The following is a 24,829-nucleotide window of genomic DNA, read 5'->3' on the forward strand; positions in this document are numbered from 1 at the left end:
ATTTTCAACCTTTTCAATGTTTGATCCTTATATAATCTAAAGTGACTAGTTTCAATGTTATAAGAAAATGTCTAAATTATGTATTTAATTTACAATGATAGTTGTAAATTATTATTATAATTTTGAATAGTTTCACTTTCTAATAAAACAAATGGTTTCTATTTAATATATATATATATATATATATATATAATTTAAGTTTAGACGAGGTGGAATGAAGTGAGGATAGATGTTATAAAATCGATAAAATAATAGCGAGCAAACAAATAAAGTCATAAAGTAAGAATACACAAATTTAGCACGAACTAATTTACTTTAGTTATTAAAAGAATCGTTGTTATTTCTAAAAGTCATGATTCAAGGATTAGCAACTATAAGAGTGACTAAATGTTCATTGTCAAATAATTGAGAATATTTAGAAGAATACACAAATTTATGACACACACAAAAACATAAATCCCTAAAAAGACTTGTACGGTATGAGGTTTTGCCTTCGTGCCCCACCAGTCAAAGATCATAGTCCACCGTTAATATCCTATTTCTCCCAAGTTTATTTCTTCGTCAAACGGACCACTTCATAATTTTTTTAATTCAAATTAAATAAAACTTATGTCACAATTTGTAACAAATGTATCTAACATACATGGAATCAATAGGGGATTTCAAAAATTATACATACATAGTAATGAAGAGTGAAATTAAAGGTGTCAAGTCAAATAGATCATAATACATATTTTTAATATTGAATCAAATAAAATTTTGTATCATATTTTTTTACAGATATATCTAATTTTCATAAAAGTGATAATAGCTTTTTTTTTATTAATCTAGAATGATTAAATGTAGTATTTATTATGAATATTCACAACCATTTGACAATAAATACTTAAATACACTTATAGTTGATGTGTTCGAACGTAAAATCTTTATGGATAATAACCATTTTTTTAACTGAAGAAGTCACTTTGATTCGTATTCAAAATAAATATTCATAATGAAGTAAAATGAATAATAAAACTTAATGTGTTAATAATAAAATCAATGATAAATTGAATAACATCTATTCCGTTTCATGCTATGGTCATTCCTGATTTAAGCCTACCATTTGGGTAATTTACCCAGAAACCTGAGCTTGGGCCCTTTTTTTTTTGTAGGGTAATTGGGGTCAGTCAAACTGCTTTGAACCGATAGCTTTGCGTGCACACATTTTGATAGCATTACATTTAGGAGTAGTAATTTGGATAAGGTACCCTATGTTTGGTCATAAAAAAGGTACCTTTCTTTCCATAAGAGGCAATGACATTAAGATCAAGGCTTCATTAAGAACGTGACCATGTCCCATGAGTACCCACATTTCACGCAACCCCCACGCTACATTCAACCAACACTCCATACATCTTTACCAGCCTTTTTTTCTTTCTTTAATACACAGTTTATTCAACTTAACCCCATGGCAATACTTATATACCATCATCCTACGAATTCGAAAACAAAAGAATTTATATTGATAGAAGTTGGGAATACACTTATGAACCCTATAATGCAAATTAGAACACTTTACACAATCAAACTCAAATAAAGACGTTTAAACAAATCGGGTGATATTTAAAAAACTCAATAAAATAGTCGAAACTAAACGAATCGTAGCATAACAATTTTAGATAAAATAATCATTTAGCAAACATAAGCATAGCATTCAAGGACCATATCATGACATTACATGACCTTTCCACTACTCAAATATACATATACAAAATAAAGCATTTATATAGAGTTTATTATATATATATATATAATTTGATGGTATATTAGAGTCTACATATGTTTGATTATCGTCTTATAGTCAAATATCAACACGACATAAATATAATAGCATTCAACATTATCATCAGAGCATATAATCTTAATATATAACATCTATTCTCCTTATAAGATCAAACTCTTTAAAAATTCGTACTTGAATATTATAGATCTTATGATTTTCAATTGTACATAAAACTAATCTTATAATTAATGATTCAATAATAATAATATCATCGAATTATCAGAATATTTTTCATCATCGAACTATCACATAGCTTGTTCTCACAATTAAGTAGAGCTTTTAGCTCATTTTACCGAAAGATGCTTCTAAATCAGATAAAACTAGCCTTAATCAGATTTTTATTTTGTTATTTAAAGGGATATGGGAACATGGGGGCTTCGGTCAATGTCAAGTGCCGACAAAAAAGACGAGTGGTTTAAATTAATCGTACATAAATAGATTACTAGGACCCCCAAAATACTGTGGCTCTAGCCTCTCCTTTATCAGCCCATTATCCAGTGTTGTTTGCCTTGCCTTCACGTGATTCTGAGCTTGCAGTCCGAAAGCTGCTCCCCCTCGTAGCTATTACATGCTTTTGTCTCCCACTCCCTTTCTCCTATCGCCATCTCCTTTGCCTCTTAGGTGAAATCAGACGCACTCTTTAACAAGCCCTAATGCTTTTGGACAAGACATCCTGAGATTTGTTAAGTTCTCCAAGCAATGCTGAAGAGGAGACAACAAAGGTTCGCTATTTTCTTACTATTATTATGTTTTCTACTTACTTACCCCGAAGCTGCTAAGCATTTGGCTTCCCCTGAGGCTAAAGCTCTTATGGGTTTTCAATCTAAAGCCGATTTGAGAAACCAACTTGGGTTCTCTCGAAACACAAGCTTTCACTTTTGTGAGTGGGAAGGAGTCACTTGTTATGAACAAGAAGTGGTGCGTCTCATTATTGAAGATCTCGACTTGGGTGGTGTTTTTGCTCCTAATACATTGTCCCACCTTGACCAGCTCCGAGTCTTGAGTCTTCAAAACAACTCGCTCACTGGTCCAATCCCTGATCTTTCGGCTCTTATAAACCTTAAAGCACTCTTCCTTGATCACAACTTCTTTACAGGTTATTTTCCTCCTTCGATTCTATCCTTTCATCGAATTAGAACCATTGATTTGTCTCACAACAATCTCACTGGTTACATACCCAGCTCGTTAGCTTCTCTAGACCGGTTGTACTACCTGCGACTGGACTGGAACTGGTTTAACGGAACCATTCCTCCATTGAACCAGTCTTCCCTTCAAACGTTTAACATTTCAGGGAACAATCTTACTGGTGCTATTCCAGTGACTAAAGCATTATTACGGTTTGGTTTCTCTTCTTTTTCGGGGAATCCCGGTCTTTGTGGAGAGATTATTCATAAAGAATGTCATACAAGGCCCCACTTTTTTGGTCCCACGGCTGCTGTTGTGCCGCCGCCGCCTACGGTGACTCTTGGTCAAAGTGCAAAAGTTCATGGTGTGGAGTTGGCTCAACCGAGTTCGAAGAAGCACAAGAGAACCGCGGTTATAATAGGGTTTTCTACTGGCGTCTTTGTTCTCGTCTGTTCACTTCTCTGCTTTGTCATGACCGTGAGGAAACAGAGAGATGAAAAACAATTAACGGCGGTGACTGATCCCGATGACGCTGTGGCTACGGTACAAGCTGCGGCTGCGATTCAAATGGAGCAAGAGAATGAGTTGGAAGAGAAAGTCAAGAGAGTACAAGGAATGCACGTTGCCAAGAGCGGGAACTTGGCATTCTGTGCGGGTGAGGCGCAGTTGTATACGCTGGACCAGCTGATGAGAGCGTCAGCCGAGTTGCTCGGGAGAGGAACCATGGGCTCGACTTACAAAGCAGTGCTCGACAACCGTCTGATCGTGACGGTCAAGCGGCTTGATTCTGGGAAATTAGCAGCCACAACAAAGGAAGCATTTGAGCAACACATGGAATCAGTTGGTGGTTTAAGGCATCCCAATTTGGTTCCTCTCAGAGCTTATTTTCAGGCCGGAGAAGAAAGGCTTTTGATCTATGATTATCAACCCAATGGCAGTCTTTTTTCGCTCATTCACGGTAATCACTGATTGAGTCAAGCTTTCGTTTAACTCGGTGTTAACTCGGGTTCCACATTAGCATACATATAATAATAATACCCTGTCAGTTTGAAGAATCTAGCAGCTGCTGATGACTACTAGATTTCATGGGGAACTGTCGATATGATTATGATATCTATGAATAGTTTAATTAGCGTTGATATAGTTTAATAATAAAGCACATTTTTTAATGTGGTTTGCATGTGCAGGATCAAAATCAACGAGGGCAAAGCCACTCCACTGGACTTCGTGCTTGAAAATAGCAGAGGACGTTGCACAAGGTCTCGCCTACATCCACCAAGCATGGAGGCTGGTCCATGGCAATCTCAAGTCCTCTAACGTCCTCCTTGGCCCCGACTTTGAGGCCTGTTTGACCGACTACTGCCTCGCAGCTCTAGCCGCTCCCTCAATCGTTACCGACGGAAATCCCGATTCAATGACGTGTAAGTCACCGGAAATGCGTGGGCTGACTCATCAAGCAACACCAAAATCAGACGTTTATGCATTTGGTGTTTTGTTGTTAGAGCTTCTGACGGGGAAATCTCCGTCGAAGCACCCGGTTTTGGCACCGAATGAGATGGTGCATTGGCTTAGATCTAGTAGGGAAGACGATGGAGGGGACGAAGAGCGAGTAGGGATGCTTCTTGAAGTGGCCGTTGCTTGTTTGAGTTGTAGTGAACAAAGGCCCACAATGTGGCAAGTCCTGAAGATGTTACAGGAGATTAAAGAAGCCATATTAATGGAGGATGGTGGATTGGACCCACATTCTGGGATGTCTTAATTATCTCATGATGTTGTTGTTTGATGGTAGAACGTTCGTTTTGAGTAATATGATGTGTAGAAAAATAAATTAAATTTTATTATTCACGATATCACAAATGCGATGGCTGTTAGCTTTATTTTCCGACATTATTTATGTTGTTTCGTATTCTTGGCCCCTAAGAATACTTTGTGTCCATCCATATATATACCCAGGCTTCTTCTGTACCTATTAATAGATCATAACCGTTGCAGCTCATGTTAATGGTCTATGCCTAGTCTTGGTTGTCAAAATTTTCAAATGGTAGTGTTATGTTATTGGGATGGAAATCGGCTTCCCCTAGTTCATGTCCCTTTGAGTGCACCCTTAACCTGTTATAAATTTTTTTCTTCTCAAGTTCTTCCTCAGATTAATGCACCACTAATATCTCTAAATGTTGCAGGTCCAGTAACACTTGCAAGATCGAATAAGTTCCCAAGCTCCTGTAATCACACCATAACTAGATTCAGGACAACTCATCATCTAACCAAAGAGTTTAACAATCTACAAGCTGAATTTGTATCTCCTATCTGAGGAAATATTCAAGTTGAAAATGATAATTGTGACATCCTCGGTTTTCTAAATTGGATTCTTTTCGAGGACAATGGTCATGAAAAAAAATCATTTTAAGGATTAAAATATTTATTTTTAATAATGTATAAGTGTGTTTAATTTTATTAAATTTATTGAATTAAATTAGAATTTATGAGTAAAATTAGAAGTGTAAGGACCAAATTGAAAAGACAGTAAAAGGAAAAGCTTTTGGATGTTGATTATTCCAAAAGAAATGATAGTGGATTGTGATGGAAAATTCATGCTAGATATCAAACTTATACCAAGTTGAAATTAGAATTTTGATGATTAATTTGATACTTTGGAAATTAGAAAAATTCTTTAATACTGATTAAGTATGTCCATTCAAATTCTAATGGTTTTACACCACTTTACCTAAGATCATAATTTTTGTCCTAGGTGTAGTCTAGATATGCGGGCATCAGAACCTAATGGTTGATACGATGTCTCCTTAGGAGAAATACCTGGGAACGATTTAGGACATGTAGGTCTCATATTGTGTCCTTGGTTGAGGAGTGTGGTTGCAACCTAGCATTTGTTATGGTATGCGGGGTCTTCCTTCCACGAATACTTGTGACTTTGAGATTATATTATGGCTATTGGATTAATACGATGCTTGTCTATTTAGACAGGTTGATGTGAGATTAACTAATAAAGCGAGGAAATGATTCTTGTCAAGTATGACAAAGCTTTATGAAGGAGTAAACTGAGGCACAAAGTATTGAGGAAAATGTTGATTTGTCTGAGATAGTTCTATTCAAGTGCATGCGACATGACAATAAGGGTGAAATGTTATATTTGTGACAAGTCATTTGTGTTTGTGAGTTGTATTTTTTAAAATACATCTTTTTGAGTTTAAATTATTTAAAAAAAATTATAGATAAGTAATGAATACAATGTAATATATGTTTAAATACTCAAATATTTGATAATAAATACTCATATCTCTCATATGCAGTGTTGAAACTTGAGACCAAAAAAAAAAATCTTTAACCACTTATGTCCTCTGATTTGTGCAAATCATTTAAATTTTAGTTATGTGCTTTGGGGTTCAATAAATTTCTGTTGAAAATGATTCATGAATCGTTTCTTCATATTACATGGGCTTTTGCTGTGAAATTCTAAAACTTAGATGGCTCAAATCAGGCCTACGACTGAGCCCAAAAGTTACTGAAAATCAAAATGGTGAGAAATCACAGTTGGGGGAAGAAAGACAATAAATTTAGTACGGGTCACCTCCTGAATTTGCTAGAATCCTCTATTCGATCAATAAAAATAGAGAAAAAATAAAGCCGAATCTCCCAGCTGAACTCCCATGGACCTTATAGACGCCGATATGATGGAGTCGGAGGCTACCGCCGCCGCGCCACAGCAACAAAGACAAGACCATGTCGGAAAAGAACTGCTCACAATGGCTCGCAGCCTTATCGATCGAGGCAAGCCTTCCCAGGCTCTTCAAGCGGTAATAAACATCAAACTTTTAAGGTTTCTTGTAGAATGTTAATGAGATTTCTTTTTAATTAGCGTTTTGGGTTATTACTGTTAAGCTAGTTTCGTTAGTAATTTGCTCCACAAAACAACTATAGATACATGTATGAAAGAGAGTAAAGGTGATTACTGTAGTAAGGGTGAGGGTCTAAGGAATGTTTCCCAGAACAGCATGTTTTCTTTTAAAAATGGAATTTTGATGTTGAAACAACTGCTTTATTATCTTTGCCTATTTTGACCTATGAAGCTCCTAGCCTCCATCACGTTTCTTGAGAGACCTACGCAGGATTTTAGGTTAGGGTGACGAATTTATAAAAGTTTATGCACGAAAACAAATTATCAATGAAAAATACAAAAAAATACTTAAATTATATGAGAAAAAAAATACCTAAATTATGAGAATTTGACTTTCAGAGGTGATGGTCCCTGCCAACCCTCTCGCTCCATCCTGCTTTTCTTTAAGTATCAACGTCCGACATATATCCGATATAATCCTCCAATAACCCACCAAATACTTGAAAATATTGATATTGGATACATATTTGTGTTCGGCACTTGCATCTCAATCGAGGTAACCTATATCTGGACATTTGGTTTAGAACCCCAAATGATAAACCAGACTAAGAAGAAGTAAAAGGTGAAGCATCTTAGTTTTCCAATGGAACAGATGAAAAGATGAATGGGGGGAGTGCCACTTCACTGCAATTTTGCATGCGCTATTCATTCTATTTCAATGGGTCATTACTACTTGGATTCATGGATGCTAGTAATTTTTTGTCTCTCTTTCTTTTGACTAACAATTGTGAATTATCCGTTTCAAATGTATTAGCTTTAATGGCCTACTGTATTTCATCTACTTGAATTCATATTGTTAATTAAATATTGTTGCCACCACTTCTCACTGTAGGCTTCTGAAGACTGCCTAAATGGTACAAGTATTGGTGATAAATACATGGCATCTTTGCTCATTGCTGTTTTTAGGCAGGCAGCAATAGTACAAATCAATACACAGACTACTAGTTTAACTTGGGTTGAGTAAACTAATGTTTTTCGGCATTTAATCTTTTCTAAAGCCACATCTGATTGAATAACACTTTACTTTTAGTGCTACTTCGTTTCAAAATTTGGCATGCATTTATGTGTACTTCGGTCATATTATGGTGAATCGGTCCTTCCTCTTTGAGTACAGGCCAAAGTATGTATAGTTTGAGGCCAAAGAATGTTGAAATTCACTTTAAGTTAGATATGTATACTGGACCTTGTTTCCCTTTTTAACCTGTGCTTATTGGTGATTGAACAGGTTGTGATGGCATTGAGAACCACTGGTGGTGATGAAGCCGTATTTCAGTCATTGTACCGTGCTCGTGAAGTGTACTTAACTAGAACGCGAGAAAACACCACAGTTGATCGGCTGGCTTCTTTGTTTGCCGAGTGTGCAATAGCTGAAGCTCAGCCTTCAAAAGCTGAATCACTTCCATGCAATCTTAACGGTCCATCGGTTGCATCAGATGCACATGGGAATTCTATACTTGCTGAAGCTGGCAAAATGCAAATCGTCTTGGATGCATTCTCCGATGGAAGCAGCTTTATCTGTTTACAGTGCGGGGGTCTTGTTAGTAATCATCGCAAAGACGAGCACTACGCATACTGGTGTGCCAATATGTGATTTTTTTTCCAGGTACACGGAATGTAAATTTGCTCGCTTTATAAACTATTTGAATGCATGACCATGAGGCTCATACTTTCTCCTATCACTCTCTGCCTGCTATTGATATGTTAGCAAATGTAGGCGAACCTTTGACGATCAGTGGCAAAGCCAAAGTGCATAAATCAAAAGCGAAGCAAACTTTTTCCTTGCTAAGAGTTTGAAACTGGTCTCATCCAGACTCCAGTAATGAAGCGTTTATTACAGAATAATACAAGGTGTTTGAGTTAGCAATGATGTAATCAAATCAGTGTATCGTAAGTCTCATTGTATCAAAGTTTGAGAAATTTTATTCCCCCCCCCCTCCCCTCCCCCTTCAATTTAGTTTGAGAATATACAGGGTTCATTGGTGTCAAACAAGTGCCTTTACTAAAAAAAAGGAACAATCAAATTAATTGTTTGTTCACTCTAATTCCTTTTACCATAGTTTTACACTGTTTTATGGATCTAAGACATTTTGAACTTAAATTAATTGTATTATAAATCAAATACTCCCAACTTCAGTTAATTAAATATTAACAACTTTGATGATTTTCATTAACAATGTTGTCAGTTTTATCGATATGGAAGTAGATGGATTTGATTATTTTTTGGATTGAGTTTCTCTTTTTTTACTAATATTTTAAAAACTAATGATTTGATCATTAATGTTATTAATTTATAACAAACTAATTATTCGACGTTAACAATTGATACTATGGGTGGGTGACGAAAAGCTTATTAAGAGAGAATAATTTTGACCGGTGTCTCTCTTCAATCTCCACTCTCCCTCTCCACACTTCTTTAAACTCCTCAAACCCACCCTTAAATGTTCTTTATAACAAACGAGGAGTGCTTAAGTTAAGCGCAAGGCGAGAGTTGGAAAGGGAGGAATGTGAGGCTGGGCTATCGCTGTTCATGGTGGGGCTGGTGTCGACCCTAATCTCCCTGAGGAAAGACAAGACGAGGCCAAGCGACTCCTCACTCGATGCCTTGATATTGGCATCTCTTTTGGTTATTTTGAAGCATAAATCGCCATGTTAGTCTTCGAATCCAACTTGTGTATTTTCCTTCGTATTCTCCATTTGTCCATCCAACAATGTACGAGGCTTGGAACAAGTTGCCTGCTCTATACGGGTATGAAATTTTGTTTTCTGCTGGTGTTTGTCACACCGTGGATATTGTTGGTTTTTGGCAAAAGTCCCACATTGGTTGTGTATAAGGAGGAGGGGAAATTCTTTTGTTATAAATAAAGCCCTCCTCCTCCTTAGTTAATCATCCCACAAATATAAGCCTTCTTCTATTTTAAAGGCTATTTGTATTCTTTCTCTCTTTGTAATATTTCCTCTATTAGTGAAATATTTTGGTGTTCTCTTTTATGTCTATTTAATAGCTATTGTCGGGTATAGTTGTTGTCAATTATTGTCCTATTAAAATTACTTGTCTTGGTAGTTCTGTCTAAGGAAAGTGGGTTTTAAGAGGGACCATTGTGACCCCTCCTCTTTCCTGGGAATCTACCTTGGGGTGATTTTTAGTACAATCGTTTTCACACTAGTCACCTAGATAATAGTTTTCAAGGTGAATCTGTTATTGGTGGAAATTAACCCGAATTTCACAACAATTGGTATCAGCGCTCTTGGTTTATTTTAGTATGCTCTGTGGTTGCGGCTTAGGCTGATCTTCCACATCAGAAAAATTTCCTTGGGATAATTGACATTCTGCATTGGCAGCTATTAAATAGAATTTGTAGCAGAAATGGCAGACGCTTCTTCATCTTCAATTTTGGCAAGAAATGCTGTGACAAATGTTAGATTTGCAGTGGAGATTTTTGATGGCACCGGTCATTTCGGCATGTGGCAAAGCGAGGTTCTAGATGCCCTATTTCAGCAGGGTCTAGACATTGCTATTGAAGGAGAGAAACCAGATGATGTTGAGGAGAAAGAATGGAAGAGGATCAATAGAATGGCATGTGGTACTATTCGATCGTGTCTTTCTAGAGAGCAGAAGTATGCATTTTCTAAGGAAACTTCTGCAAGTAAATTGTGGAAGGCACTGGAGGAGAAATTTTTGAAGAAAAGCGGTCAGAATAAACTCTACATGAAAAAGAGACTGTTCCGCTTCAACTATGTACCATGTACCACTATGAATGATCACATTACTAGCTTTAATCAGCTGGTGACTGATCTGATGAATATGGACGTGACTTTTGAAGACGAAGATTTGGCTATGATGTTGATGGGATCACTTCCTGATGAGTTTGAGTATCTTGAAACTACTCTACTTCATGGGAAGGTTGATGTGTCTCTCAGTGAAGTAACTGCTGCCTTGTATAGTTATGAATTGAGAAAGAAAGACAAACAAGAAAACACAAGTGTCGAAGCAGAAGCTCTTGTTGTTAGAGGTCGTTCCAAGAGTCAGAATAAAGGAAGCAGAGGGAGATCGAAGTCAAAGTCCAGATTGAGCAAAGATGAATGTGCCTTTTGTCGAGAAAAAGGGCACTGGAAGAAAGAATGTCCCAGGCTAAAGAATAAAGGCAAACCTGAAAGGGGGAAGGCTGTCTCAGAATCAAATGTGGTCGAGTATGATGATGGAGATTCAGATTTCGCATTCGCTGCTACGCCATCAACCAGCTGTTCCAGTTCATGGCTGTTAGATTCAGCTTGTAGCCACCATATGACCCCTAATAGAGAATGGTTCTTTGATTTTAAAGAACTAAAAGGTGGAATTGTCTACACAGCAAATAATTCCCCTCTTGACACACTTGGGATTGGTTCAATTCGCTTGAGGAATCAGGATGGATCAATCAGAACCTTAACAGGTGTCTATTATGTACCAGATTTAATGAGAAATCTCATCTCTGTGGGAACCTTAGAGTCAAAAGGTTTAGAAGTGAGGGCAAAAGATGGGATTATGAGGATTATCTCTGGTGCACTGGTGATAATGAAGGGAATCCGAAAAAGAAACAATGTGTATTACTTTCTGGGTAGTACAATTATTGGGACAGCAGCAGTGGCAGCTTCTACTGATGAACAGGAGTCAGAAGCAACCAGGTTATGGCATATGCGCTTGGGGCATGTTGGTGAAAAATCCTTGAAATTACTGATAGATCAAGGATTATTGAAGGGTGCTCGGGCTTGCAAATTAGCTTTTTGTGAGCATTGCATCAAAGGGAAGAAGACGAGGGTGAAATTTGGAACAACAATCCATGATACTAAAGGTATTTTGGATTATGTTCATTCAGATGTATGGGGGCCTTCCAAGACAACTTCATTGGGAGGAACACACTATTATGTCACCTTTGTTGATGATTTTTCCCGGAGAGTTTGGGTGTATCCAATGAAGACAAAGGATGAGGTGCTAGGATTTTTCCTTAAATGGAAAAAGATGATGGAGACTCAAACAGGCAGAAAAATCAAACGTCTCCGTACAGACAATGGTGGAGAGTACAAAAATGATCCATTTCTGAAAGTCTGTGAAGAGGAAGGTATTGTTAGGCACTTCACTGTCAGAGGTACACCACAACAGAATGGAGTGGCAGAGCGTATGAACCGGACATTAGTGGAGAAGGTTCAGTGTATGTTGTCTAATGCTGGGTTAGGCAAAGAATTTTGGGCTGAGGCTTTGGTCTATGCTTGTCACCTTGTCAACCGCTTACCATCGACTGCTATTGGTGGTAAAACACCATTAGAGAAATGGTTTGGAGTACCTGCTATAGATTATGATTCCTTACATGTGTTTGGTTCCACTGCATACTACCATGTTAAGGAGTCAAAGCTGGATCCAAGAGCAAAGAAGGCGATTTTTATGGGGATCACCTATGGTGTGAAAGGCTATCGTCTTTGGTGTCCAGAAACAAAGAAAATAATCTTCAGCAGAGATGTTACCTTTGATGAATCTACCATGTTGAGAAATGTGACTTCAGAAAAATTGGAGCAGACAGATGGAACTCCCAAAAAGTTGGAGTTTGAAGGAAGCAAATTTGTCCCAACCAGTAAAGAAAATGATGTTGACTCTCCTATGGTAGAAGAAGAGTCAGATGAAGAAGAGGTTCAGACCCAAGAACCTCCACAGCAACATGAATCAATTGCACTCAGAAAGGGAAAGAGGACCATTAGACAACCTGCTCGTTATGCTGATATGGTCTCTTTTGCATCACCAATTACAATTGATGACGTTCCTGCCACTTTTAATGAAGCAGTTCAAAGTTCAGAACATAAAAAGTGGAGGATTGCCATGAATGAAGAAATGCAATCCCTTCAAAAGAATCAGACGTGGAAACTAGCTAGTCTTCCGAAGGGAAAGAAGGCAATTGGGTGCAAGTGGGTATATGTAAAGAAAGATGGATTTCTTGACAAGAATAACATCCGCTACAAAGCAAGATTGGTGGCTAAAGGCTACGCTCAAACGGAGGGAGTTGATTATAATGAAGTATTTTCTCCAGTTGTAAAACATTCCTCCATCAGAATTTTGTTGGCTTTGGTAACGCAGTTGGATTTGGAACTAGTTCAGATGGATGTAAAAACTGCATTTTTACATGGAGACTTGGATGAAGAAATCTACATGACACAGCCAGATGGATTCAAAGTTGCTGAAAAAGAAGAGATGGTGTGCAAATTAGAAAAATCGATGTACGGATTGAAGCAATCTCCAAGGCAGTGGTACAAGCGATTTGACAAGTTTATGATAGGGCAGAAGTACACAAGAAGCAAATATGATCATTGTGTGTATTTACGCGAGCTAGAAGACGGATCCTATATATATCTTCTTCTTTATGTTGATGATATGCTGATAGCTTCCAGGAGTCAGACAGAAATTGCGAAACTAAAGACTCAATTGAACAGGGAGTTTGAGATGAAGGATCTTGGTGAAGCGAAGAAGATTCTAGGCATGGAGATATCAAGGGATAAGAAATTGGGGAAGCTTTGTTTGTCTCAGAAAGAATATCTGAGGAAGGTACTAAAACGTTTTGGCATAAATGAGATGTCAAAACCAGTTAGTACACCTCTTGCTCCTCATTTTAAGCTCGGTGCATCCATGTCACCTATGGATGATGCAGAACGGGAATACATGTCAAAGGTTCCGTATGCAAGTGCTGTTGGTAGCTTGATGTATGCAATGGTGTGTACGAGACCCGATATTTCACAGGCAATTGGGGTTGTGAGCAGGTATATGCATGATCCTGGAAAGGAGCATTGGCAAGCTGTGAAATGGATTCTGCGGTATATTCTGAACACCGTAGATGTTGGTTTGGTCTTTCAACAGGACAAACAAGATGGTCAGTGTGTAGTTGGGTATTGTGATTCAGACTATGCAGGTGATTTGGACAAGCGTCAATCAACTACTGGTTATGTGTTTACATTTGCAAAGGCACCAGTCAGTTGGAAGTCCACCTTACAGTCAACAGTGGCTTTGTCTACTACAGAAGCAGAGTATATGGCAGTTACAGAGGCTGTGAAGGAGGCAATTTGGCTTCAAGGGTTGCTTGGTGAATTGGGAATGGAACAAAAGCACATCAAAGTGCACTGTGACAGTCAGAGTGCTATTCATTTAGCAAAGAACCAGGTTTACCATGCAAGGACGAAGCACATCGATGTTCGATATCACTTTGTACGAGAGATTCTAGAAGAAGGTGGAGTCATAATCCAGAAGATTCGGACCACTGAGAATCCTGCTGATATGTTGACAAAAGTGGTAACTGCGGTCAAGTTTAAACATTGTTTAGATTTGGTCAATATTGTTACAAATTAAAAGATTGTTTTTTTAGAGATGTGTGTGGAATTTGCCAAGGTGGAGATTTGTTGGTTTTTGGCAAAAGTCCCACATTGGTTGTGTATAAAGAGGAGGGGAAATTCTTTTGTTATAAATAAAGCCCTCCTCCTCCTTAGTTAATCATCCCACAAATATAAGCCTTCTTCTATTTTAAAGGCTATTTGTATTCTTTCTCTCTTTGTAATATTTCCTCTATTAGTGAAATATTTTGGTGTTCTCTTTTATGTCTATTTAATAGCTATTGTCGGGTATAGTTGTTGTCAATTATTGTCCTATTAAAATTACTTGTCTTGGTAGTTCTGTCTAAGGAAAGTGGGTTTTAAGAGGGACCATTGTGACCCCTCCTCTTTCCTGGGAATCTACCTTGGGGTGATTTTTAGTACAATCGTTTTCACACTAGTCACCTAGATAATAGTTTTCAAGGTGAATCTGTTATTGGTGGAAATTAACCCGAATTTCACAACAGATATAATCCTCCTGTAATTCTCCGGGCACATGGAAATATCCTACTTGGATACATACAGTGCCCGACACTTACGTCCGAATCACATTAACAGATATCTTGACATTTGGTTTAGAACCCCAAATAATGAGCCAGCCTAAGAACAAATAAAGGGTGAAGCATCTTAGTTTTCTAATGGAAAGGAATCAAGAAAATTTTCTTTTCTTTTTCCGTGAGACAGATTAAAACATGGATGAGCCCGGGGGGGGATGCCACTTTACTGCAATGTGGTATGTTATTATTCATTCTAATACAATGAGGATTTAGGATCTTCTTCTTTCATGACCTCTTGTTCTTTCATTATTCTTACCGTTCGAAACTATCAACTACTTGGATTAATGGATACTAGTAATTTGTATATCTCTTCCTTTTGACTAACAATTGTGAATTATCCTTTTCAAATGTATTATTAGCTTTAATAGCCTACTGTATTTCATCAACTTCAGTTCCTACTGTTAATTAAATGTTGTTCCCACCACTTCTCATTGTAGGCTTCTGAAGACTGCATTGATGGCACAAGTATTGGTGGTAAATACCTGGCATCTGAGACTTGTGGATCGAACTTAAATATTGCTTCTTTGTTCCTTGTTTAGGCAGGCAGCAACAGTAAAAATCAATACACAACTAGTTTAACATGGGGTGAATAAACTAATGTTTTCAGCATTTAATTTACTCTGGAGCTGCATCTGTTAAATAACATTCCACTTTTAGTGCTCTGTCGTTTTGAAATTTGGGCTGCATTTATGTGTACTTCGGTCATGTTATGGTGAACCAGTTCTTCCTGTCCGAGTACGGGCCATAGTATGTATAGCTGGCCTCTCTTTTTAGGTTTGCATTAGTTTAGAGGTTTAATTGATTATCTTTAATTTAGACATATATACTGTACCTTCTTGCTAGAGAAATGTTCTTTTTGCTTCAATTTTTTCTCATCTTTCTCCCTTCAAGATTAAATGTCAAATTTTTTTGTACAAATTATCTTAAATATAATGGAATCTTTTCTATATTATTACTTACGTATCAAACGTAACATTATAGTAACTTAGACCTGATCCAGTACAAAGTTCAATAACAAGCTTACACACCGTGAAACGGTGTGAACAAAGAAACATCAAATTTGGACAAAAAAAAGAAAAATGAAACAAGAAAATATAACTAGACATACAATCTAGGGAGCAATTTCTTCCCTCAAACGTGTTATTGATAGAAAGTACACCAAAACCTTGGAGACAGCTCGAGCGCGATCTAGACGTACTTTTTGCGACAGCATCACCACTGAAACCATCTCGTGCTTACATCTTCAATGTATTTGGCGCACCATCGGCAGCATCGACAGTTTGTTACAAGATGCTCTCCAATGCAGTAATCACAGCAAAATATTTGAAGATTACATACCTATACTTTTTTTTTAATATCAAACTAAACCGACATCTCATACGGAGGTTCCAACAGCCAGTTGCAGCACACTGCATTGACTAAGAAGAGGATAACATAAGGTTCATTGTTGTCAGGCAAACAAAATTGTTCTATGAAGTACAAGTTTAACAAAATTTCCATGCTAATAAACAAAAGACATAGTAATTGCAGGTGATGTCGGCATGGAATACGAAAGCAGAAAAAATTACCTGCAGTCTTTTCTAGGCTCGACTGTGGACCTTGTGCTAGGCATATACATATAATCAAAGATGATTAATATTAGCCAACATAATCTGGTGCCATCAAATATCAGACCCTATGTGGCAGAGCTTGTGAACGCAACCTTGTCCTTATTATTGTTTCATCGGTGTGCCTAATCCATTCCGAAAGTCTCCATGGCTTCTGCCATTTCCATTTGAATTGTACATGCCATTGGTGATGGCTTCTTTTCCATCTCCACAGTTTTCCATTTCCTGCCTGCCCAATAGCTACTAACTTTTTCATTGGTAATTGTCCGAGCTGTACCATCTACACAAGCAACAAATCGAACTTTTCTCAGCCAAACACGAAAGCAGATTGCAACACTATGATTAAAGCTGGGGAATGAAGTTACCATCCGTTTTTGGTCTATGAATGCTGCTGACTTTCTGGTTGGACCATTAACAATACCCGGACTATATTTCAACTGTTTCTGTGCTGGAACAGATATTGGAGATAATGAACCGTTCATGTCGTCAGCTACGTGTTTCAACGAATTTGGTGAGTTCCCCTGATCATAGAACTTTTGTCAAAACTGGTGAAAGAAGTGACAATGATTTTGATACAGACAATGAACAGTGGCTACAATCTTAAACCCCAAATAAAGTTAAGCATAAACTAACCGTAACCGATGTAGCCAATGCAATCGCAATAGCTTGTTCTCGTAATTTTAGCTCATTCTCCACTTCTTTTCTTTGTAACTCACTCTGCCGCAACAGGCCTACAAGTTCTTTAAGTTGCTCGTTCATTTCCCTATTTTCCATCTCTTTTTCCCATAATTGACACCTGTAGATAACATAAAAGCATCACTTAGACTTCTGAACCATAATTTATTCGTTATTATTTTTCCTTTTCGAACTCCGGCATTAGGGTGTTATATTTGACTCATGTACATGTATCACTAGGAGAGAGAAAACACCTTGCATCTCCAAGAGAACTGAACATATATTGAAGCAAGTTCTTTGCATCTCCCATGGAGCGCAACTGATTCCAACGTCCGCGGTTAGTGAAAGCACGCTCTCGCTCTTCTGCCTCTGAAAGTTGTGAAGCCATTGCTACAAGTGAATTAGAAGATATGCTGAGCATATTCTCAAGTGAATATATTCGAGCTACTCTTGCATTTGGTGACAAGGAGGATGCCCTGTAGAAAGTAAAATTCATTAAGTGTTGGAGGTTGCCAGGTTGGTGCACTTCCACAGAGGAAAAAGTGCCATATCTACAGCCGTATGATGGAAGGGTAAGAGAAGTAAACTTCCAACAATAAAGTAAAATGCTTTCCGAAAAATGTTACCTAGCAAATCCATTATTTCCTCTTGAAGGGCTCAGCCCCTTCGAAGCTAAATCATCCACTTGCTTCAAGACAGCCAATTCTTCAGCCAATGCAGCTCTCCTGGAGAATTCACAATAAGTGAAAGGGATATCAGAATAGTTTATATTAGCCAACATCAGTTTTATTATGCTAAAACGATTTTGTTACATACACTTGGCTTTGCTTCTCGTATTCAAAGCGAACTTCCTGCACATTCACCATGACTTCTAACTCGTGATCTAGCCAACGTTGCAATGCTTTCTCATTGGTCTACATAAGGAACTTATGTTAATTGCTTTGTAACATGTAGACAAAGAAATCAACCCGAAAAAAATAAGAAAAGACAGATCATTACCAGCCCATTTGTTCCATTCCCGTTCGCAGTAGCTGCAAGATACCAGAACATTAAAAAAATTGGGCAAACAAAAGGTCCCGGGCATGAATATTAAGACATGGATTCTCCAATAAAAGTAACCTTAAAAATAAAAAAGCATACCTGAGTTATCACGAACAGAAGATTTACGAGCTTCAAGCAACTCTTTTAGCCTCTTGGTGGCCATAGCGGCCTCTTCGGTTTTTCTTTGGAGAACCTGCAAGCAAGAATAGCTGCAAATTATTTCCCTAAAAAACAAAGTAGCCATAAACACTCATCTCCTATGAGAAAGAAAAAAATATGATTACCAATTTCTGGCGTTGGTTTAAAGCTTGCAGCTTTTGCCTTTCATACTCATTTCTCCGGCCCTCTTTCCGTAGCTGATTGTGCATTCATAATATTATATTTATTTATCATGTAATATCACAAACTAATACAAGAGCTTAGTTAAAAACATGACATGCTATTATAGAAGGCTTAATTTGACAGATACTAGAAAGAAAAGAACCAAGGACCTGCAACAATTCCTTTTCTCGAGAGGCTTTCCACTGACGGAATTGTTCTGCTTCTTGTTTTATCCGATGTTGCAACTGAACCTACAACCACAGAATAGGCAAGGGAAGAAAAGAAAAGAGGGAATTGAAGTGGGAATGTTTAGCAGAGAATACAACGGTATTGATAAGAAAGAAAAAAAAGCTCTACAAATCGAAAATAAGAGTCAACCTTTTGTGCCTTTATGAATTGAATTTCATCTTGTAGTCGTTTCGCCGCTTCATCACTCTTCTATTTCTGCTTTAAAAGTTGAACCTGATTCTCTTGTTTCTTCTTAAGATCAATAATCTAGTACAAAAATGTTTTACAAAGAAATCATCAACTCATCAGCCATTTTCTTCAATCTTAAAATAAATGCAATTTCAACTAAAACTTTCTGTCACCTGTGCTTCAAGGGATTTTAGTGTCTGAGCATGAATGTCATGCACTTTTTGTGTTTGTCCATCAGAACCAGCAGAAAGATTTTCGATTTCGGCCAATAACCGATCCCTCTCTTGCTGCATCGAAAAAAAGAGGCTAACAAATGTCAACAGGCACAGCTTTTCCTTGAGTAAAACCGTGGTTTTTAAGAAGTGTCTTTAGACCTGCACATCTTTTTTCTCTTCCTCTAATTCCTGAATTTTCTTCCCAAAATGCTGCTTGAGTGCAACTGTGTGGCCTCCAAAAAGTTTCATCTCAGACTGCTCATACATATTAAATATTTGAATTAGCTAGCTTCGTAAGAGCGCCGACGGACATACAATATAATTATCAAGGATAAAGATCCCTATGAATACAGCCTCTGAATAACAACTAATGAACAATATTGCAAAGTGTTGAAGACATAAAAATTATACCTCTTTCTCCTCTAAACGTCTATTTAACTCGTGCAACTCTTTGTCCATGGTATTTTGTAGAAGTGTGTGCTCCCACTCTTTAGCATCTTCTTCATCAATTTCTCTGGAATCACCTGCTAAAACGGCCATCACATTCAAGCCGAGAAAACACATCGAGAAAAATATGAATACAGCGGGGATATAAAGAACCACTCGAGCTAATATTACTAATAAAAAAACATGGATATAATGAACCAGTCACGCTGGTATTACTAATAAAGAAGAATGCCATGCATCTTTCATAGATCAGTTAAGTAGATACCCATCATGGTTTCAACCATTTGATAATCTGGTGCTTCTATACTTCGCAAGTACCTTTTGAGCCCATCACTTTTGACAGAACAGGGGCTGCCATTCTGAAATAATGGGAGTTTTGCATGCATATCCATGATAAAAAGATATGTAAATCGGCCAATAAATTTCAAAGTTCAGTGAACAAAATAAGGGTTTCCTTAACATACTTGAGCATCTGTTTCACATTGCTCGACAATGGAGCGTCTGCTACGGCACTCATGAAGTTCTCGGCACAGATCCTCATTAGCAGCTTCAAGCCAAGCAATCCTTTCTTTGAGAACCTACAAATTAAATCCTATATAAGTTATCTCAAAGAAAATGTCTAGGAATTAATGAGTTACTTAAGGAAAGCAACCGAATATTTGAGACATATAACAAGTGTTACTACCTTAAGATCTCAGTATAATTGTACCTCAAAAAGAGTACCAAAATACCTGTACTTCATCAGAATTCCTGCGGGCACAAAGTTCTGCTTGTAGATACTCTAATTGTTGACGCATTTTTAGCATCTCACTGGACATAGGATCTCGGTTAACCTATATAAAGTAAGAACAAGAATGAACTTATGTATAGAAACAATATTGAATTTTGCCTATTTCTGACAACACGAAGTTGGGAATGGAGAGAGGAAACGCTCAAGGAAAATTATACTCTCGAACTTACAACAGGCTTGTTTTGGATATTGCGAGCTCGATTTGCATACTTTAGAGTATTCAGGGTTTCCTCAGCATTGATGTCAGCGGGACTAATGCATGCTGCTCAAAAGGAAATGATTGAAACAAATTCAAAATCGACAATTAACGAGCAAAGTGGGGTTTAGTATGTGAATATATCAAGCTACAAAATGAAACAGCTGAGAAAGCTAAATTGTTTAGAAGAAATGGCATTACCTATCATGACAGTTCTACTGTTGCCACCAAGCGAATCCTGCCGAAAGAAATGATCATGTTTTTATCACTTAAACAACAAATCTAGAGACAATAAAGATATTGAAATTTGAAAAAGGATTATTATAATTTATAATCTTCCTAACAGACCTCTTAAACTAGTCATACCTGCAAAAGCCGTGTAAGCTTACTATCTCGATATGGAACATGAACACCTTCTTTTCGTTTTTTCTCATCACCAAGTGCACTGATGACATTACCAAGTGCAAGTAGGCCCTTGTTGATATGAACTCCTGTTTAAATGATGAATATGTCAATTATTATGTTTGGGCGGAGAAGAATGCTTTCATGAAACAAAAGTAAATGATATCCAACCTTCTTTAAAACGCATCCCGTCGGAGCCTGTTCTTTTTGCACGCTCTGATCCAGCAAGATCTACTAAATGTAACTTGGCACAAAGATATTCTTCACTCATGATGTCATTAGGAATTCCATCTCCAGAAATAGGGTTTGCTTTATGCATTTGCTCTAAGGTGATGGTGAATATTGCATGTGAGCGACTATACCACACATATCAGAAAGCAAAATGATTGTCATTACAGAAAATAATTACAGTGGCATATAATACCAGAAATGTTGGTATATAAATAACTAACCTCGACTGGTTGTTCATGTTTGTGCTCCCCGTTGCCCTACTCAACGATCCCTGTTCTAGGCACGCAGCCATTTCTTTTAATGTACCGACACCAACTTCGGTAGATCCTGCCAGTGTAATAACACCATTTGATGATTCACGAATCTGTATCGGGGGTTTTCCAGGAACATTTACTTTCCCAGTATTTCCATTGGCAGTATCTGATTTGTTCAAAGAAGTAGGATCCAGCAAATCTCGCACTTCTTCTTTCAGAATCTTCATATCAAAATTAGATGAAATCATGCATGTCAGAACTATAAAGTAGGAAGAAACACTCAAGTCGGGTGCGAACCAGAAGTTATATTCATAAACCGGATATTCGATAGACTAAGGGAACAGCTTCCACAACAACAGGACAAATGGTAAATGCAGTCATAAAATTAAGTCTGCAAAATTTAATAGCATAACCGGAAATGATTGTTCTTTAACAAACCTCAATGAAGGACACATGCAGTTGAAATCCAATTTGATGTTTCAGACTTTCAATCTTGCTGAACAGCGCATTCATTACTTGAGGAATTATTCCGGTTTGGTAACTGTCTTTCAAGCTTGTGCCCATAGTATACGTTTTACCTGATCCAGTCTGCAAAATTTTCGAACTCCGATCAGAAGGAAAAAGAAAATTTCGATATTTAGCGGTGTCTCGTGGCAGATTCAACTGTACCTGACCATAAGCAAGAACGGTAGCATTATATCCTTGGAATAAGCCATCAACAAGTGGAACGATGCATTCCTCAAACATCGAAGAAGAAGGAGAACCGGTGCTCCCATAGACATGATCGAACGTAAAGGAATGCGACCCAATCTGTACCTGCAGCATGGTGAAAAAAAACCATGTAACTTCATAACCAAACAAAGAATCTACATATCGATTCAGAAGAAGGAAATGAAAATTTAGAATTTATAAAAAATCCAGGCTTCAAAGAATTCAATATGTTCATATATGATTGAAACAAACTATCCCAGGTCTTACCAACTAAGAAGTAAAAGTTCTTTTCGGTTTTCTAAATCAGATTCTCCTTAAGACCAAATAAAATCTAGCATAAACTAATTCAACTTAAGAATCCATGCAAATAAACTGATTTGAAAACAGATAATCATAAGAGAATACAAAGAAAATTTCTAGAATGTATGAGAATTTGAAATTTTCAGGAGGCCACGACTAGCCAACGTTCATCCCTGACAAGAACCATCACATAAAGTAACTGAATTCAGCTTAGCTTCCATGGTAAATAATAGTACTTCAATTCACAGGCATCCACATGATAGAAACAGTAAAGGATGACAAAAATTCCGATCCAAAAGCAGATAGTGAATTCTCATTGGTCAACCATTCAAGCGTCCAAAAGATCCAAATACCAAAAAATCAACCAACAAATCCATACTCAGAAACTCAACACAGTCCCAAATCCCAATAGATCATCCATTTGAAAGCACTCAACAGTAAACACCTGCATTCTCTAAAGTGACAGTACCTGAGGCTTCCCTTGGATGACAGTAACACAATCTTTACATCCTTGAAGCTTCTCATCACCGATAAGCGGCCTTACATGAACCGCAACCTTCACACAACAATCCTCAGAAGCTCCAGTAGCTTCCATAGGAAGCAGCTAAAAAAGGAAAGAAGAAAATCCTAATAAAGAGAAAGTGTAAGAGTTGAAAAAGATTAAATCTTTATTTTCATTTGCTCCATATAAACGACTGTTCTTGTTGTCTGAAAAAACAGAAATTTCAGAACAAAGAAAGTGACGGAAGAACAGACGGGGACGGGGGAAGAAAAAAACAGTAAGTTCCAGACAATGGGTTGCTGCTGCTGTTGTTGGGAAATGTAAGAAAAATAAAGAAAACAAAAAGGGACCTGTAAATAGGGAAGGATATTTGAGGGAATTAGATGCCGTGGGATGACACAGCCATAGAAGAATAGAAAGCAGTAAGTTTAACTGCAGTGACAAGAACTACTATCATTTTCCTTGGCCTTCACTAGTAAATCGTCATGTAAAAGGGACTTTCAAAACACCCTTTTCCTTTTCTTACAGCAAATTTCAGTTTCCCATGTTGCTCTGTTCCATTTATTTCTGGGTTTTTGTTATCTTAATCTGTAACCCAAAAGCAGAAGTCAAAAAATTATATAACCCAGAAAAGATAATATATGATAGATAAGTGCTCCTAAAACCACGTATTATGATGTTGAAAACTTCATGATTGTGCTCAGAATATGGAAGAAAAAAAGGAATGGCACAGCACATAAGCCACGTGATTTGGAATCATTTACGATCTCGGGAGAAAAAATAAACTTTGGATCATTAATTTTCTTACTAAATTTTTGCATGTGAGTACATAAATACTGTATAAATATGGTACTTTTTCCCATGGTTTTAATTTGAGAAGATCATGTTCCAAAAATTACTTCCCAGTAGCTTATAAACTGTATGAAATTAAACACTAAATATGTATTTCATCTTCACCAATAAAAAAAACACCAAAGCTAACTTATGAAGTTATCAAAATGAAGAAAATACGGGGGGAAATTCCCAGAAAACAGACATAGCCAGCTGGTGGTCTCCCACCCTCACATGGCCCTTTCTTACTCAGTACTCACTACATAACAACTCATTTTTCACTTGGTCAGACTTATTTTGGTCCCCTTTCTTTTTACCGATTCTGTGGCAGCCAATTAATTCTTCTCTTTTTGGGTTTTTTTTTGGGGAAGGATTTAGCTTTTGGTGTGTTGTGTTCACTTTGGGATTAGATGAGATTAAAGGCCTCTTAATTGTTACCACTAATCCTTTTAAGGAAAACTACAGAAAGGGTTTGATTTCATTGATGATGGTATAATTCATTAAATTCTATGCATTTTTATTCATATCTGGAAGCACTAATTACATGGTCAAAATTACTGAGGTAAATTTTTACAAGGATGAGTAGTAATACTCCTTAGGTTACCTAAAGTATGGATTTTCCGGTGTTTCAATTGATAAAGATTTTTTTTTGTGTGTAGTAAATATTAGGGTTCATGTTAAAGATCGTGACTTTGCCCCTGGATATGAACATTTATAGACTTTTTAGGTTGGGATATTGATATCCAAAAATGGGTTACGGAAAAATAAATGCTTGAAAACGAAAACCAAATCCTAAAAGTCTTGGCCCTTGAGGTGGACGACAGACAATTCAAAGGTATATTCACTCCCCAGCTAATTGCCGGTGGTTCTTGCACCCTTGATTCGTAAGAAGCTACTTTAATAATTTTAGAACTTTGTAGATAAACCACTACTATCCAAGTATATCAATGTAACATCCAAATTAAAGGTCATAATTTCCTTCATTTTCTGCTTCTTTTTCTTGAACCAAATAACCATTGTTGTGGACAGCAATGTTACAGTGGAAGGTTTCATAATTGTGTTTAAGATATTATAATTATGTTGTATTAGATA

At 37.2% G+C, this 24,829-nt stretch overlaps 2 protein-coding genes and 1 pseudogene across 3 annotated transcripts; 2 read left to right on the forward strand and 1 right to left on the reverse strand.

Annotated features, from left to right (window-relative positions):
* Positions 1 to 2,362: 2,362 nt before the first annotated feature.
* Positions 2,363 to 4,804, forward strand: LOC120197830 (probable inactive receptor kinase At5g67200). The gene is made up of 2 exons (XM_039199229.1): positions 2,363 to 3,908; positions 4,138 to 4,804. Exons 1-2 carry the CDS (start codon positions 2,525 to 2,527, stop codon positions 4,707 to 4,709), a joined length of 1,956 nt encoding a protein of 651 aa, XP_039055160.1. The 5' UTR covers positions 2,363 to 2,524; the 3' UTR covers positions 4,710 to 4,804.
* A 1,725-nt stretch (positions 4,805 to 6,529) lies between these two features.
* Positions 6,530 to 8,794, forward strand: LOC120197775. Of its 2 annotated transcripts, XM_039199176.1 has the most exons (3): positions 6,530 to 6,762; positions 8,089 to 8,466; positions 8,569 to 8,794. In XM_039199176.1, the coding sequence occupies exons 1-2, from the start codon at positions 6,616 to 6,618 to the stop codon at positions 8,452 to 8,454; spliced, it is 513 nt and encodes a 170-aa protein (XP_039055107.1). In that variant the 5' UTR covers positions 6,530 to 6,615; the 3' UTR covers positions 8,455 to 8,466; positions 8,569 to 8,794. The 2 variants fall into 2 exon arrangements, with proteins under 2 accessions (XP_039055107.1, XP_039055106.1); XM_039199175.1 differs by having other exon boundaries at positions 8,089 to 8,794.
* A 7,154-nt stretch (positions 8,795 to 15,948) lies between these two features.
* Positions 15,949 to 23,758, reverse strand: LOC120198574 (annotated as a pseudogene).
* Between the last annotated feature and the right edge of the window lie 1,071 nt (positions 23,759 to 24,829).

This window comes from Hibiscus syriacus, unplaced genomic scaffold, assembly GCF_006381635.1.
Source record: "Hibiscus syriacus cultivar Baekdansim isolate YM2019G1 unplaced genomic scaffold, ASM638163v2 tig00117056_pilon, whole genome shotgun sequence".
NCBI lineage: Eukaryota > Viridiplantae > Streptophyta > Magnoliopsida > Malvales > Malvaceae > Hibiscus > Hibiscus syriacus.

What these genes read in the sequence shown, in the direction of transcription:
- LOC120197830 (XM_039199229.1), top strand. Translation starts at nt 2,525, where the DNA reads ATGCTGAAGAGGAGACAACAAAGGTTCGCTATTTTCTTACTATTATTA. An exon ending in TCTTTTTTCGCTCATTCACG is followed by an intron (nt 3,909 to 4,137) that starts GTAATCACTGAT and finishes TTGCATGTGCAG; the next exon opens with GATCAAAATCAACGAGGGCA.
- LOC120197775 (XM_039199175.1), top strand. Translation starts at nt 6,616, where the DNA reads ATGGACCTTATAGACGCCGATATGATGGAGTCGGAGGCTACCGCCGCC. An exon ending in CTTCCCAGGCTCTTCAAGCG is followed by an intron (nt 6,763 to 8,088) that starts GTAATAAACATC and finishes GTGATTGAACAG; the next exon opens with GTTGTGATGGCATTGAGAAC.